Source organism: Oncorhynchus nerka, linkage group LG4 (assembly GCF_034236695.1).
Source record: "Oncorhynchus nerka isolate Pitt River linkage group LG4, Oner_Uvic_2.0, whole genome shotgun sequence".
In the NCBI taxonomy this organism is placed as follows: Eukaryota; Metazoa; Chordata; class Actinopteri; order Salmoniformes; family Salmonidae; genus Oncorhynchus; species Oncorhynchus nerka.
The window spans coordinates 22,869,959-22,886,430 of NC_088399.1; the positions used below are offsets into that span (position 1 = coordinate 22,869,959).

At 43.0% G+C, this 16,472-nt stretch overlaps 2 protein-coding genes across 3 annotated transcripts in view; both read right to left on the bottom strand.

The window, feature by feature from the left end:
* Positions 1-8,080, bottom strand: part of LOC115120709 (allograft inflammatory factor 1-like) — a 34,328-nt gene extending 26,248 nt beyond the window's left edge. The window contains exons 1-2 of one of the 2 annotated variants that reach the window (XM_029649680.2): positions 7,978-8,080; positions 7,603-7,664 (exon numbers count right to left, since the gene is read on the bottom strand). In XM_029649680.2, coding sequence (XP_029505540.1) covers positions 7,603-7,664; positions 7,978-8,047 — 132 coding nt within the window. In that variant the 5' untranslated portion in view covers positions 8,048-8,080. Of the gene's footprint in view, positions 1-7,602; positions 7,665-7,894 lie in introns of both variants that reach the window. The other variant, XM_029649689.2, reaches the window with a different exon arrangement.
* Positions 8,081-10,964: 2,884 nt separating this feature from the next.
* LOC115120723 (laminin subunit gamma-3-like) overlaps positions 10,965-16,472 on the bottom strand; it is a 235,120-nt gene continuing 229,612 nt past the window's right edge. Inside the window, 4 exon segments of the mRNA XM_065018086.1 lie at positions 10,965-12,421; positions 12,424-12,621; positions 13,344-13,628; positions 16,254-16,341. Coding sequence (XP_064874158.1) covers positions 12,360-12,421; positions 12,424-12,621; positions 13,344-13,628; positions 16,254-16,341 — 633 coding nt within the window. The 3' untranslated portion in view covers positions 10,965-12,359.

Consider the following 16,472-nt stretch of genomic DNA (forward strand, 5'->3'; position numbering starts at 1 on the left):
AGCATTTTAACCAGGGCAAGGTGACTGGAAACATGACCGAATACAAACAGTGTAGCTATTCCCTCCGAAGGAAATCAAACAAGCCAAGAGTCAGTATTGAGACAAAGTGGAGTCGCAAATTCTACGCCTCAGACCCAAGAGGTACAGTGGGGCAAAAAAGTATTTAGTCAGCCACCAATTTTTCATCATAGGTACACTTCAACTATGACAGACAAAATGAGAAGAAAAAAATCCAGAAAATCACATTGTAGGATTTTTTATGAATTAATTTGCAAATTATGGTGGAAAATAAGTATTTGGTCACCTACAAACAAGCAAGATTTCTGGCTCTCACAGACCTGTAACTTCTTCTCCAAGAGGCTCCTCTGTCCTCCACTCGTTACCTGTGTTAATGGCACCTGTTTGAACTTGTTATCAGTATAAAAGACACCTGTCCACAACCTCAAACAGTCACACTCCAAACGGCCTAACCAGCTCGGCTAGGGCTAGTAAAATGGTCAAAGTGAGGTGTTCTCTCATTTGTGTCTGGAAATAGCTAGCGAGTTAGCTTGGTTGCTTGACACCCTTTGTGAGGTCAGAATGCTCGGATCAACCCTACTCCCCGGACAGAGTGTCCAGTGACGCACTCTGAGAGCGAACCGCTCGGTCCGTTCATAAATTCAATCTGACAACTCTCTGGCTTTACCAACGCCCAGTACGCACTCTGGCACTTCAGATTAAATTTACGAACAAACCCAAAATCTTAATGTTTAGCTAGTCTTTTGTTATGCGAACAAGCAAGCAAGAGGTTGCATAGCAACAACAACTTTCGGTAGACAGGCGAAGCATTAGTATGCTCAACTGAAAGGATACCGTTTGTTTACAGTACTAAAATGAACTAATAGTATGTAGTATACACTCATTGAGTGGGTAGTATACAGTGTATTGGTATTCAAACACAGTGTTGCTCGTCAATGAATGCAGTGATGTTCAGCAGATTACAATAACGCTTTGATTTAGCCACTTCATTTCCATAATTATAATAAATCCTTGTCTGACCTCCACGATGAGACCTGCTTTTTATAGGCTGTTAATACCATTGATTGCTAGTAATACCCTCCTGGGGGGTGGTACGTGTTGCAGTGATGAGTCAGACCCACTGAATCGTGCCGCTGTCGTTGAGATTGGCTGTAATGCTGATTCTCATATTCATCTGCAATTTAAATTCCACTCCTCACATTCTACAAACTTTCACTCCTGCTCAATCTGTCTCTGTCCCTCTCCCACTCAGACCCTCTTTCTCTCTCCCTCCCTCCGTTAGACACACACTCACTCTAACCTAACTTACCAGTTTTAGAAAGACGCTTGAGCAGGGTCCCCACTTCTGTTTTTCAGGGGAAATGGGGGTTAGGTTGAAATACTGTATCACTGAAAACATGAGTGTATTGGCTGCATCCACAGATTTGCAGAAAAGAGAAAGAGAATATGTTTTCTGTTTTTTGTTGTAGTATCATCTTTCACATGTACTAGAATAGCCACACAGTCAAGAACGCAAGAGGGCAACTGTAGGTGTACAAAGTTTCAGACTGATAACTTCAGGAATGGGTGAGCTACATGACATTTAGCATGAAGTCACCCAGGTGTCCCACACAAGTTGCCCAAATGTACCCAAGTGGCCAAATTGGTGAAATGACCTATAACTATATACAGCAGTGCAAATAACTATATACAACCTATCAAAAAGCTATTCTAACACACACACACGCAAAAAAAAAAAAAAAAAAAGTTTAAAAAAAAAATTGAAAATAAATATATATTTTTTAAAACAGTACACCCCTTGGAAGTCCCCGTCATAATATTTTGCTGCCTGTGCCTTGTCCAATAGCAGTCTCTTTCTGATGTAAAGCAGAGGCAAACTAAACAAGTGGTACATTTCATGCGACACAGAACACAACGACGCCTCCATGCTGTGCCCTTTTGGCCCTGAGGCACAGTCATGCCTGCAGTAATGAACTGTGGCATATGAACACCACTGGGGGTACAGGTAGAGCGGACACCGGGGGCTCCCAGTCGGAGTCGCTATCACTGTGAAAAAAATAATATTTGTATTGTATGAGCCTTTTATCATCACATAAAATAAACAGATATGTATTGAGCAGAGGGAACAGTCACTAAGGTGTTCCATTCAACTCCGGCCATTGTTGTGTGTGTGTGTGTGTGTGTGTGTGTGTGTGTGTGTTATATATATATATATATATATACACACAAACTACACATTTCATTGCAAATTTTTTATTTTATTTTTATATATAATATATATATATTTTTATATTTCATAAAACGGCATTAGCACTTACCCGTCCAGAAGTACGTCCTGTCCTTGCAGAAACAGCTTCTCAGTTCGTTTGAATCATAACACTCCAAGATTCCTCAAACAAAAAAATCTCACTTTCACTTTCTCCCTTTAGAGTTTGACTTCGCTTTACATCATTTATTCGCCATGATATCTTCAATGAAATCGTTGAAACTACAACTTTCCGAAATACAGCTGCGCGTAAAAAGCCTTACAGCAACTCCTCTGATCTTCAAGGCGAGAATGGAGTTCCCTGCGCGTGCGATTACAACCAAGGAATTGTGGTCCAACCCCAAACCATTACATACTGGCGTTTACCTCGGCTCATTGGCTATCTACCCAGCTAGATTTCAAGATCAGTGGTCATTGGGCAGAAATAGTCAATCAATGAAGCTTCGCTAAAATTATTGGTGCGTAAGGTAGTAATTTATCGTTGTCTTCAAATCAGCTCACTTCGGTCAATACTACCCGCAAAAAACCCAATGTTATTTGGCTGGTTGCAAACATCCAGAGGAATGCACTGAAACCCACCATGATTAGATAAACGATTGTTTAAACACTGTTTCCCATGCTTGTTCAATGAACCATAAACAATTAATGAACATGCACCTGTGGAAAGGTTGTTACGACTCGAACAGCTTACAGACGGTAGGCAATTGAGGTCAGTTATGAAAACTTAGGACACTAGAGGCATTTCTACTGACTGAAAAACACCAAAAGAAAGATGCCCAAGGTCCCTGCTCATCTGCGTGAACGTGCCTTAGGCATGCTGCAAGGAGGCATGAGGGCTGCAGATGTGGCCAGGGCAATAAATTGCAATGTCCTTATTGTGAGACGCCTCAGACGGCGCTACAGGGAGACAGGACGGACAGCTGATCGTCCTCGCAGTGGCAGAACACGTGTAACAACACCTTCACAGGATTGGTACATCAGAACATCACACCTGCAGGACACGTACAGGATGGAAAAAACAACTGCCAGAGTTACACCAGGAACGTACAATCCCTCCATCAGTGTTCAAACTGTCCGCAATAGGCTGAGAGAGGCTTGACTGAGGGCTTATAGGCCTGTTGTAAGGCAGGTCCTCACCAGACATCACCGTCAACAATGTCGCCTATGGGCACAAACCCACCATCGCTGGACCAGACAGGACTGGAAAAAAGTGCTATTCACTGACGAGTTGCGGTTTTATCTCACCGGGGGTTACACCGAGGCCTGTTCTCTGGAGTGGGATCGATTTGGAGGCTCGTTCTGTGCGTGATTTCCTGCAAGACAGGAATGTCAGTGTTCTGCCATGGCCAGCGAAGAGCCTGGATCTCAATCCCATTGAGCACGTCTGGGACCTGTTGGCTCGGAGGGTGAGGGCTAGAGCCATTCCCCCCAGAAATGTCCAGGAACTTGCAGGTGCCTTGGTGGAAAAGTGGGTTAACATCTCACAGCAATAACTGGCAAATCTGGTGCAGTCCGCGAGGAGGAGATGCACTGCAGTACTTAATGCAGCTGGTGGCCACACCAGATACTGACTGTTACTTTTGATTTTGACCACCCCTTTGTTCAGGGACACATTATTCCATTTCTGTTAGTCACATGTCTGTGGAACTTGTTCAGTTTATGTCTCAGTTGTTGAATCTTGTTATGTTCATACATGTTAAGTTGGCTGAAAATAAACGCAGTTGACAGTGAGGACGTTTCTTCTTTTGCTGAGTTTACATTTTTAGAAACGCTACGCACATGCACAATTGCCTTGAAACGAAGGTCTACTAAAGTGATACTTTGTTCTTGTGTTTCTTGGCTATTAACATTGTTTTGTTCACAAGCTAGGTTGTTTTCTATGCCTTTCAACTGCTTGGGAAGAGAAGACAACGCTTCTACTAGTCAGATTCACAGGTATAAACATGATTTGAGTCACGCTACCACGGTAACCTCTCGTCCTTAAAGGGGCAGGTGAACGTTTGTCTCCTGTCATATTTTAAAGACTCAGGTCACAAAAATGTAAATTAAAAAAAATACGACATTAGTTACTTCGTACTAGTAATAGATTTGTTTTAGAAACCTTTTGTGTTTTGTTCTGGTAATTTTAGCATCAAAACAACATTTTATCTGGTAAAAAATCTGAGTGGCTGGTAGATTTTTAAATCTACCTGCTAGTGGCTGGTGGACCAAAAAGTAAATTTTATGCCCGGTTTACAATAGTTAACATTTATCCTTGTGTGTGTGTATGGCCAATGTCATCAGTTTGCCCATATATGAGTCTACATTTTTACTGATGTTATTGCAGAAATGGGGATTATTATTTTGTCAAATGGCCCACAATATCAGTGATGGCCTTTCTTTGTGACCTGATTCCCTCTCCTCACGTCTAGGTTTGCTTACATGTGACCAGAGCGCTCTTGACAGGCTGCCAGCCTGAGAGAGAGCGAGCAAGATATTTAGAGAGAGTTGAGAAAGAGATCCACTACATGGCTAAAAGTATGTAGACACCTGCTCGTCGAACATCCCATTCCAAAAAATCACGGGCATTAATATGGAGTTGGTCACCCTTTGCTGCTATAACTCTTCTGGGAAGGATTTCCACTAGATGTTGGAACATTGCTGCGGGCACCATTCAGCCACAAGAGCATTAGTGAGGTCAGGCACTGATGTTGGGCTGGCTCCCCCTTGGGTTGTGCCGTGGCGGAGATCTTTGTGGGCTATACTCGGCCTTGTCTCAGGATGATAAGTTGGTGGTTGAAGATATCCCTCTAGTGGTGTGGGGGGCTGTGCTTTGGCAAAGTGGGTGGGGTTAAATACTTCCTGTTTGGCCCTGTCCGGGGGTATCATCGGATGGGGCCACAGTGTCTCCTGACCCCTCCTGTCTCAGCCTCCAGTATTTATGCTGCAGTAGTTTATATGTCGGGGGGCTAGGGTCAGTTTGTTATATCTGGAGTACTTCTCCTTTCTTATCCGGTGTCCTGTGTGAATTTAAGTATGCCTGCTCTAATTCTCTCGGAGGACCATGCCTCAGGACTACTTGGCATGATGACTCCTTGCTGTCCCCAGTCCACCTGGCCATGCTGCTGCACGGCCGTGCTTCTGCCTACGGCTATGGAATCCTGACCTGTTCAACGGACGTGCTACCTGTCCCAGACTTATTATTTGACCATGCTGGTCATTTATGAACATTTGAACATCTTGGCCATGTTCTGTTATAATCTCCACCCGGCACAGCCAGAAGAGTACTGGCCACCCCTCATAGCCTGGTTTCTCTCTAGGTTTCTTCCTAGGTTTTGGCCTTTCTAGGGAGTTTTTCCTAGCCAATGTGCTTCAACACCTGCATTGCTTGCTGTTTGGGGTTTTAGGCTGGGTTTCTATACAGCACTTTGAGATATCAGCTGATGTACGAAGGGCTATATAAATACATTTGATTTGAGGTTGGGCGATTAGGCATTGTCATGCTAAATTAGGAAAAGGCCTTCCCCAAACTGTTGCCACAAAGTTGGAAGCACAGAATCATCTAGAATGTCATTGTATGCTGTAGCGTTAAGATCTCCCTTCACTGGTACTAAGGGGCCCAAACCATGAAAAACAGCCACAGACCATTATTCCTCCTCCTCCACCAAACGTTACAGTTGGCACTATGCATTGGGGCAGGTAGGGTTCTCCTGGCATCCGCCAAACCCAGATACAGTCTGACGGACGACAGATGGTGAAGCCTGATTCATCACGCCAGAGAGCGTGTTTCCACTCCTCCAGAGTCCAATGGCGGCGAGCTTTACACCACTCCAGACAACGCTTGGCATTGTGCATGGTGATCTTAGGCTTGTGTGTGGAAACCCATTTCATGAAGCTCCTGGCGAGCAGTTCTTGTGCTGACCTTGCTTCCAGAGGCAGTTTGGAACTCGGTAGTGGGTGTTGCAACCGAGGACAGACGATTTTTACACGCTATGCGCTTCAGCACTCGGTGGTCCCGTTCTGTGAGCTTGTGCCGCCTACCACTTCGCGTCTGAGTCGTTGTTCCACATAGACGTTTCCACTTTAAAATAACAGGTAAGCTAGTTGAGAACAAGTTCTCATTTACAACTGCTGACCGGGAAAGCTCTAGCATGGTAGAAATTTGACTAACTGACTTGCTGGAAAGGTGGAATCATATGACGGTGCCACGTTGAAAGTCACTGAGCTGGTCAGTATGGGTCATTCTACAGCCTGTTTGTCTACGGAGATTGCTTGTATGTGTGCTTGATTGTATACACCTATCAGTAATGGCTGTGGCTGAAATAGCCGAAACCACTCATTTTAATGGGTGTCCACATACTTTTGGCCATGTAGTGTATGCTGGATGAAAAGATATGGGAACAGCCGTTGAGGCTGATACTCAATGTCATGTGCCTGTTCAAGCCCTTTCAGACGGTTGCACCTCACACAAAGGGCTCATTCAGCCCACTGCCCAGACACCTGTTTCCCGTCTAAATGCCAAGGGAGATGGGCCACAGGGCATCAAAAGGGCCTGCCCTTTTATGATCCGAGTCAGGAATCACGTTGGGAATAGGGAATTGGATAAATAGTAAGCAATACTTAAGGTGACAAGGATCGATCGATCTGGTCTAGCAAGAGGGATACTCCCTGACTGACCGGCATGCCATACAACAAGTGTCTGTCTCTCTCACAACACAGGGGTGGCCACAAGCAAGGTTTATGACCGCCAGCAAGATAACAGGTCGCTGGGTCGATAACGATGTGCGAAATTAATGACAGATCTTATCACATGCAAATGTCAGTACAGGCAGATCATCATGTGGTTGGAACTAGTGTTCACATAACGTGGCTAGTAAGACTGCTGCTAGCTACTAACGTTAGCTACCTGGCTAAAACCACATTACAAACGGTCCTGAATTCTGATTGGCTGACAGCCGTGGTATAGCAAACCATATACTACGGTATGACAAAACATTTATTTTACTACCCTAATTACGTTGGTAACCAGTTTATAATAGCAATAAGGCAGGTCGGGGGTTTGTGGTATATGGCCTATATACCATGGCCAAGGCTAAAGGCTGCACCGGATCCAGGCACTCCGCGTTGCGTCGTACCGAAGTACAGCCCTTTGCCTTGGTAAATTGGCCATAACACACCCATCCCCTCGGCCTTATTGCTTAATTATAACATATGCACTAACAAGCTCGTCAAATTCGAAGCAGGTTCAAAGCAAAATGTATTTTAATTCTCTTGAAAATACCTTTACAATACATTGACAAAATACACAAAACGTCTTCATTAGAAAGATCACGACTTACCTTGTTTATTTCCTCGCATCTCTCCCTTTGTTGAGCTTTTAATAATCCAAAGGCTTTCCCTCCTGCAAGAAAAATAGCTCGTTAGCCTAATTTCATAATGTGGCTAGTAATCAGTAACGTTACTACAGTAGCTAGCTACTACTAGCTAACTAGCCCTCTTGCTGCAAGCTCAATTGAAAAGAGTGTCTACTAGTTTACCATTCTAATAAAATACAAAACTAGTCGACTATGAGCGTTAGCCCTTTAACTAGACCGCCCCCCCGAAATATCCCACTCGGATATTTGTAATTACCTTGAAATGTATGATTTACAGGCATTGTGAGATGAGTTTGATATGGTGAGATAGATAGAGAAGGAGAAATCAGCACACAACACCTCGCTCGTCTTCTTCCCTTCGCGGGCAGTGGCACCCACGCTGCCAGCACAGTGGGTCTGTCAATTCCATACAGCTATTGGTCAATTCACAGCAAGCGATGCACTCGGGTTCGCCAGGAATGCTAGTGACACTTGGTCACCCTCGTGTGGTACATTAAATAACTGCAAGTGCAAGGTACACAATCTCTTAAAAAAATATATTTAACAAAATCCCTAAAAAGGTAGACCTAGGCCTCATTTTGTGGACGTGTAAGTTTTCAAGTCAGTTTTTCTCAAACAAACGATATTGCTCTTCATTGTCTTTATTTGACTCTGTATACATTTACTGGTGTGCTTTTATATACACTATGTATAAAGGTATGTGGACACCCCTTCAAGTTAGTACTGCATTTGAACAATTTCTAAGAAATCGGTCTGTTCAATGGTAATTTCCATTCTTGATAGTTATTCCTTGATTCTTGAAGAATATAACAAATAAATACTTAATGTGCTTATGTTTGCTTTAATGAATACATTTGATTATTGTTTACAAATAGGAATGTAAACAATGTAGCCTACAGTATCGCTTCTAGTATAACTATCATGACAAGATGTCATGGACTGTCAGTCCTTGCATCTAGAGTGCGGTCTATGAATTTATGAAGAGTTACATTTCACTTTATGAAGAGTTACATTTCACTTTATGAAGAGTTACATTTCACTTTATGAAGAGTTACATTTCACTTTATGAAGAGTTACATTTCACTTTCACAGCTGTATACCAAAATACAGTTCAATGTCAAACGTGTTGTAATGTGGATCTACCATTGATCAGTTTGAATCCTGGCTTAACTTTGGGGCGGCAGGTAGCCTAGTGGTTAGAGCATTGAATTAGTAATTGAAAAGTTGCAAGATCAATTCCCTGAGCTGACAAGGTATAAATCTGTCATTCTACAGGCAGTTAACCCACTGTTCCTAGGCTGTCATTGCAAATAAGAATGTGTTCTTAACTGACTTGCCTAGTTAAAAGAAAAGGTCCATATCAGAGATTGTCAGTCCTTGCATCTAGAGCTCTGTCTATGAAATTAGTAAGGCTACATTTCCCTAGTGATACTGAAACACATATCTAACTGAAGTGGTGGGACTGCTGAAAAAACAATTCCATATTGTAGCTTGAATTGTAAAAGGCAGGTCATCATTTTAATATGTTTTTCAAAAATGTTATTCGATTTCATTTGGGAAGCGAATTTCCTGCATAGATGGTTGTCAGGACTCAGTACCCACATTATATAGTGTCCATCGACTGTGTGGAGGTCATTAAGATCAGCATGATCTAAAACCCCCTGTGCCTCCCTAGATATGTGCCAGGGGCTCTCAGAGCATTAGACTCTAGCATTTGAATGATATGTTTGGTGTGGTAGAGTGACTACACTGGCGACCCTCAAGCAGTGACTCTGACGGACATGAATGTGTTGTTTTGTGTAGGCATGCAGGAACTCTGTGACAATCTGGAGAAGGAAAACAACGGTTAATTCATCTGACTCCTGTGCCCATCTGATCAGTGTGTACATTATTAAATCTAGGTTTGTAACATATATACACATTACATTTGAGTCATTTAGCAGATGCTCTTACATCCTTTCAATTTAGATAGCTGGGTGAGACAACCACATATGACAGTCTTAGCAAGTACATTTTCCCTCAATAAAGTAGCTTACAGTAAAGTCAGCATTAGTAGGCCATAGTCTCACCCCCAGCCATTTAGGTATCTTACCTAAACAAACATGATTCTTCAACAAGAATTTAGGCTGTGTTATACAGCCAGCCCAATTCTGATCGTTGTCCAATTATTGGCAAAAGAGCAGATCTGATTGGTCAGAAGACCAATAAGTGAAGAAAAAAAAACAGAATTGGGCTGCCTGTGTAAATGCAGCCACATTGTAATGTCTAGCATGCCATGCTACCTCGGGGCTAACTGGGCTGTAGCCTTAAATCGTTCACATTCACAGATAGCGGGTTGTCACATCACTCTGGCTATGTTGCAGCCTAATCCTGATCTTTTCCCCAATTATAGGCAAAATAGTTGATCTGATTGGTCAGAAGACCAATTAGTGGAAAAATATCAGAATTAGGCTGCTTGTGTAAATTTGTGTGCGTTTCTCTGCCCAGGCGTTGTTGACGCCTGCCAGATCTTACAACGCCTGGATAGGCATTTTAAGCATCAGCTAATATGTTATAGAAATCTGATGCCCGACTGCACAGTCGATGAGGTGGCACAGTCTTCATATGACTTGTGTACCCAAAATGTCATGATTGACGTTCTATTAAATGTATAAACCCATGCAGTCATACAGGCCTGCTCAGTAACAGGTCACTAATGATTTATAAATACAAACAACATATGTCTGTAACTTATAAAACCTTTAAATCGGTACCTAACCCCCCTTATAAACTTTTATGTCACTCTAGCCATCCAATTTGTTTTCAAAAAAGAGCTGATGTGATAGGTCAAAGACCAATTAGTGGGAAAAATATCAAAATTGGGGTGCCTGTGTTAGCATCCACTTATGTACAGGACATACCTTAAAGATGTTCCCGGAAGGGCACTCATATAGGTTGGCCAGTGTTTTCTAGGCTGGCCAGTGTTTTCCCTTCAGGAAGTGATGGACAGACCTGAAGCTCTGGTTGGTCTGAGCAATCAGAAACTGTCACAATCCTGTGAGTGTTAGTATGAAGAATGTGTAATATACAGTACAGATATACAGTATAAAGTAGTGTGGGGGGTTTGTGCTTTGTGCAGTACAAATATATAAAGTAGTGCAGAGGTCCCAGAGTCCTATGATTCCACCATAGTGGGTCAACTAACTCACAGCAAGTGATGTTCTCTGGTTAAGGAACACTAGTGACTCTTGATTACCACCGTGTGGTAATTTAAAGAACTGCAGGGATGTTTGTCAGTTTGATAAAGGATCCAACATTTAACAGAAATATAGTCCATAAGACTGAAGTTATGAACATAATACAATTTATTGATATTAGACACTTTACCATTGCTTTTCATCATCAGTATTTGATCCAGTATATATTTAGTGCGCTTTATAGTCTTATTGATGGCTGCCATCAATAGCTGTGCTAGTTTCTCCAATAATAATCAACAGCACCATCAACAAAATAACACGATTTTGGGTGCGAGCACACATGCAGAGGGGGAACACATGACATTTTCAGGCCTTGTTTACCGGGCTATCATCTAAAACCAATCATATCCTATTTCTGGTCTGACAAAATTCTATCTGAAATAGAAAGGTCCCATTTCTAGCGACAGATTTCTATACCTTCTATAATTCAGTAGGTATTCCAGCCATTGTTACCCACATGGAGAAAGCCAACAGGTTGATTGTTTTTGTCCTTTTCCATTTGACAGATCATTTCCTCAGAGAGAAAGGAGACGGAGGGAAAGCGAGAGGCACATGTAGAATCCCAAAATGAATGACTGTGTGCGTGCAGTTGAACCCTATGGAGGGAAAAATGACTAATTGTTAATTATGGAAGGCTGATGAAAATTGCTCAAGTGTAACTGAAGGTGTCACATTGGAGAAGCACTGCAGTTCAGACACACCTACCCCCAAAGTGGACAATCAGCATTATTTTAAACTTGACAGGACACACTGGGCTGTTGAACAGGCAGCTATAGCAGACGTATTATTCACTGATTAATTACACTGCAGAGGTTGGAAATATTACAGGGGGAAATGAAGTGAGAATGAGCACTGCTATGGTGACAGGGCAGGGTAATGTGGAGTCGGGAGCGGGATGAGCTACGGAAAGATAAGCCAAAAAGGAGTGAGGGGGTAGGACTAACGGAAAGAGCATGATGATGGTAGAAGTTCAAAAAGGGCAAGGAAAACTACCTATGACTGGACAGTAGTATTGAAGTGATATCAACCAGGTCAGAAAAGTATAGTGGAGAGTTTGAAAAGTATGGAGACAAAGTGGTAGAACTGTGACACTGCACTGCAGTAGATGGGGATGCACAACCACAGTATTGTCCACTAACACCAATAAACTGAGGAGGATGCCACCTACACTTCTATGTATGTGTCCCAAATGGAACCACATTCCCTACATAGTGCACTACTTTTGACCAAAGCTCTACAGGCACTAGTCAAAAGTAATGCACTATAGGGTGCCATTTGGGACAGACTACATCTCCCCTAAAGCATTCAAATATCTGAGACCTACCCACCATCTGAACTTCGAGTCCTCCCAGCATTCTTATGTCTAATTCCAATTTTCTTGCTGTAAGAAACATGGTAGACCCTCTATTAAATCATTGAGGTTGAGTGAACGAGTGTGCGCACTTTAGGGAGGGAGTAAAATGAATGTCCTCCTGGAGCACAGTCCTAGTGTCCTTCTATCCCCGAGGCCTGGGGGCAAGTCTTGGGCAGGTGCAGGGCGATGCCCTCAAACTGTCTCGCTCCTGTCTTATCTCCTGCAGGTCCTGTTCCAGGTGGGTCAGTTGGCTCTTCTGGTCCTGGGCAGCTGACCATAGGGTCTGGATCTTCACGTTCAGGGCAAGGCTCTCCGCGCAGCCACGCAGAACACCCAACCGCACCACCGTCTCACTCGGGATACGGTCAAACTGCTCCAGCACCATGCTCCCATCTGAAAGACAGAAAACAGTATTTGAGATACTACATTGTACAGTCTATCAGGATTACAGTTATTGTGAAAAATTAGACAGAGGGATGAATTTGTACTTTAGAGCTAGGAGTGTTGAACAGGCCTAGTATTTAACTCTTGCCATCAGCAAGGTTCTTGTCTTGTGTGGTCACTGAGGTCTATGTGCCACCCTGTTGTGCCCACCCAACGATGGGGTTGGCCAGCATTATGAGTGGACGTTTCTCCATCAGGATGGTGCCCACATCACCACTGACTCATTAACAGGGACACAGGAAATGTGGGAAACCATTTAGTCACCTGGTTTATGCATGTAATCAATACAACTGTTTCAATAAAACATTTGTAACAGTATCTGGTTTTCTAATTCTACTAGTAAACAGGATATCTGAATTCCTAGAGGTGCGTCAACAACATTCTCCCTTCATCTGAGAAATCCATCTGGACCCCTTTACTAACGACCATTCTGACATAGCATCCCTGATCTGATGGAAGTCAGGTGTGAGCGATCAGTGGTGAGGAGGGCAGTAACATGTAGGCTTAGATGCTTCTGGTTGAGCTGACATGTTGTATTTGTTACTGCATAGAATTTAGTGTATGTCCAAATTTGTACCCTATTCCCCATGTGCCCCAGCTAAAAGTAGTGCACCATATAGGGAGTAGGGTGTCATTTGGGACAGCCCAGTAAACGTCACATTTGAACTTACCCATGTTACGGATGAGCTGGGTGAGTGTGAGTGAATAGGCCTCCAGTTGAAACTTAGCTGCCTGGATGTCCCCCTTCACACTGGTCAGAGACTCTACAGGCTGGAGATCACAGAGGGACATATATACAGGGACATATTGTAATGATTGCTCAGGAAGAAAAAGGTGCACGGAGCGCAGCAGGGGTTTATTTTGTAGAAGGCAGGAATCGTGGTCACAGGCAGGCAATACACAGGTAGGCAAACAGGCAGGTGAATCAAAACTAGAACTGAAGGCTATAACTGGTTCTCACAAAAGAGCGAGGAAAAGGCTTCGTAGAGTCAAAACAAACAATACCTCACAAAGTCACAAACAGAATGAACTGAACTAAATAGGGAGCTGATGCGACCAGGTGAGTAACGAACACAGGTGAAATCAATGAACAAAAATGAAAGACAGGGCTACGTTCAAGAACACAAAGAAACAGGGCTACGTTGACTAAGAAAATAAATACAGAACCTTACACATATGTACTGTACATATACAGAGCAGTTCAAAGTTTGGATACACCTACTCATTTCAGGGTTTTTCTTTATTTTTAATATTTCTACATTGTATAAAAATAGAGAAGACATCAAAACTATGAAATAACACATATGGAATCATGTAGTAACCAAAAAAGTGTTTAACAAATCAAAATATATTTTGTATTTGAGATTCTTCAAAGTAGCCACCCGTTGCCTTGATGACAGCTTTGCACACTCTTGGCATTCTCTCAACTAGTTTCATGAGGTAGTCACCTGGAATGCATTTCAATTAACAGGTGTGCCTTGTTAAAAGTTCATTTGTGGAATTTCTTTCCTTCTTAATGCGTTTGAGCCAATATGTTGTGTTTTGACAAGGTATGGGTGGTATATAGAAGACAGCCCTATTTGGTAAAAGACCAAGTCCATATTATGGCAAGAACAGCTCAAATAAGCAAAGAGAAACGACAGTCTATCATTACTTTAAGACATGAAGGTCAGTCAATATGGAAGATTATAAGAACTTCTTCAAGTTCAGTTGCAAAAACCATCAAGCGCCATGATGAAACTGGCTCTCATGAGGACTGCCACAGGAAAGGAAAACCCAGAGTTTCCTCTGCTGCAGAGGATAAGTTCATTAGAGTTAACTGCACCTCAGATTGCAGGCCAAATAAATGTTTAACAGAGTTCAAGTAACAGACACATCTCAACATCAACTGTTCAGAGGAGACTGTGTGAATCAGGCCTTCATGGTCGAATTGCTGCAAAGAAACCACTGCTAAAGGACACAAATAAGAATAAGAGACTTGCTTGGGCCAAGAAACACGAGCAATGGACATTAGACCGGTGGAAATCTGTCATTTGGTCTGATGAGTCCAAATTTGAGATTTTTGGTTCCAACCCCCGTGTCTTTGTGAGACGCAGAGTAGGTGAACGGATGATCTCTGCATGTGTGGTTCCCACTATGAAGCATGGAGGAGGAGGAGGTGTGATGGTGCTTTGCTGGTGACACTGTCAGTGATTTGTTTAGAATTCACATTTAACCAGCATGGCTACCACAGCATTCTGCAGTGATACGCCATCCCATCTGGTTTGTGCTTAGTGGGACTATCATTAGTTTTTCAACAGGACAATGACCCAACACACCTCCAGGCTGTGTAAGGGCTATTTGACCAATAAGGAGAGTGATGGAGTGCTGCATAAGATGACCTGGCCTCTACAATCACCCAACCTTAATCCAATTGAGGTGGTTTAGGATGAGTTGAACCCCCAGGGTGAAGGAAAAGCAGCCAACAAGTGCCCAGCATATGTGGGAACTCCAAGACTGTTGGAAAAGCATTCCAGGTAAAACTGGTTGAGAGAATGCCAAGAGTATGCAAAACTGTCATCAAGGCAAAGGGTGGCTACTTTGAAGAATCTGAAATATTTTGGGGTCACTATATGATTCCATATGTGTTATTTCATTGTCTTGATGTCTTTCACTATTATTGTACAATGTAGAAAACACTACAAATAAAGAAAAACCCTAGAATGAGTAGGCGTGTCCAAATCTTTGGCGGGTACTGCATATAGAGAGATAGATAGACGGCAACATTATAGCATACAATGTGGGGGCTGAATCCCCCTTCAGATCCGCATGTGTAACTCTTCGTAACTTATAGATCAAAGTGTATTTGTCACTTGCACAGAATACAGAGGGTGTAACGGTACCATGAAATGCTTACAAATGCTTACTTTCAAGGATTCATGGAGCAATGTCAGTTGTATATTTGTGTGAAAATTTGCCCATGCAAATCTCAAGCTAGGATTCAACACTAAGTGATTGGATATAGTATTGTATTAAATACTCTTTCAGGTCCCAGATTATTGGTTGTGTTGTGTTACCTATGAGTTGAGTTGGGTTTGTGCCTGGGCAGTGTGGTTGATTATTGGTTGTGTAGTGGTTACATATGAGTTGAGTTGGGTTTGTGCCTGGGCAGTGTGGTTGATTATTGGTTGTGTAGTGGTTACATATGAGTTGAGTTGGGTTTGTGCCTGGGCAGTGTGGTTGATTATTGGTTGTGTAGTGGTTACATATGAGTTGAGTTGGGTTTGTGCCTGGGCAGTGTGGTTGATTATTGGTTGTGTAGTGGTTACATCTGAGTTGAGTTGGGCTTGAGTTGTGGTTACCTATACGTTGAGTTGGGCTTGTGCCTGGGCAGTGTGGTTGATTATTGGTTGTGTTGTGGTTACCTCTACGTTGAGTTGGGCTTGTGCCTGGGCAGTGTGGTTGATTATTGGTTGTGTTGTGGTTACCTCTACGTTGAGTTGGGCTTGTGCCTGGGCAGTGTGGTTGATTTTTGGTTGTGTTGTGGTTACCTCTACGTTGAGTTGAGCTTGTGCCTGGGCAGTGTGGTTCTCCAGCTCAGCCAGCTGCTGCATGGCTGTCCACAGAGGAGCTGAGCTGGGCAGACGCTGTCCTTGCATGCTTGGCCTTGGTCAGGGTGGCCTTGGCCTCCTGTGTTCAGAGAAAAACACAGACAAATGAATATGAAGGATACAGGATTCATAGGGGTGTGATGTGACTTATGTGAATGGAATTTAAACACACACACACACACACACCCCACCCCCCCACCCCATACCCAC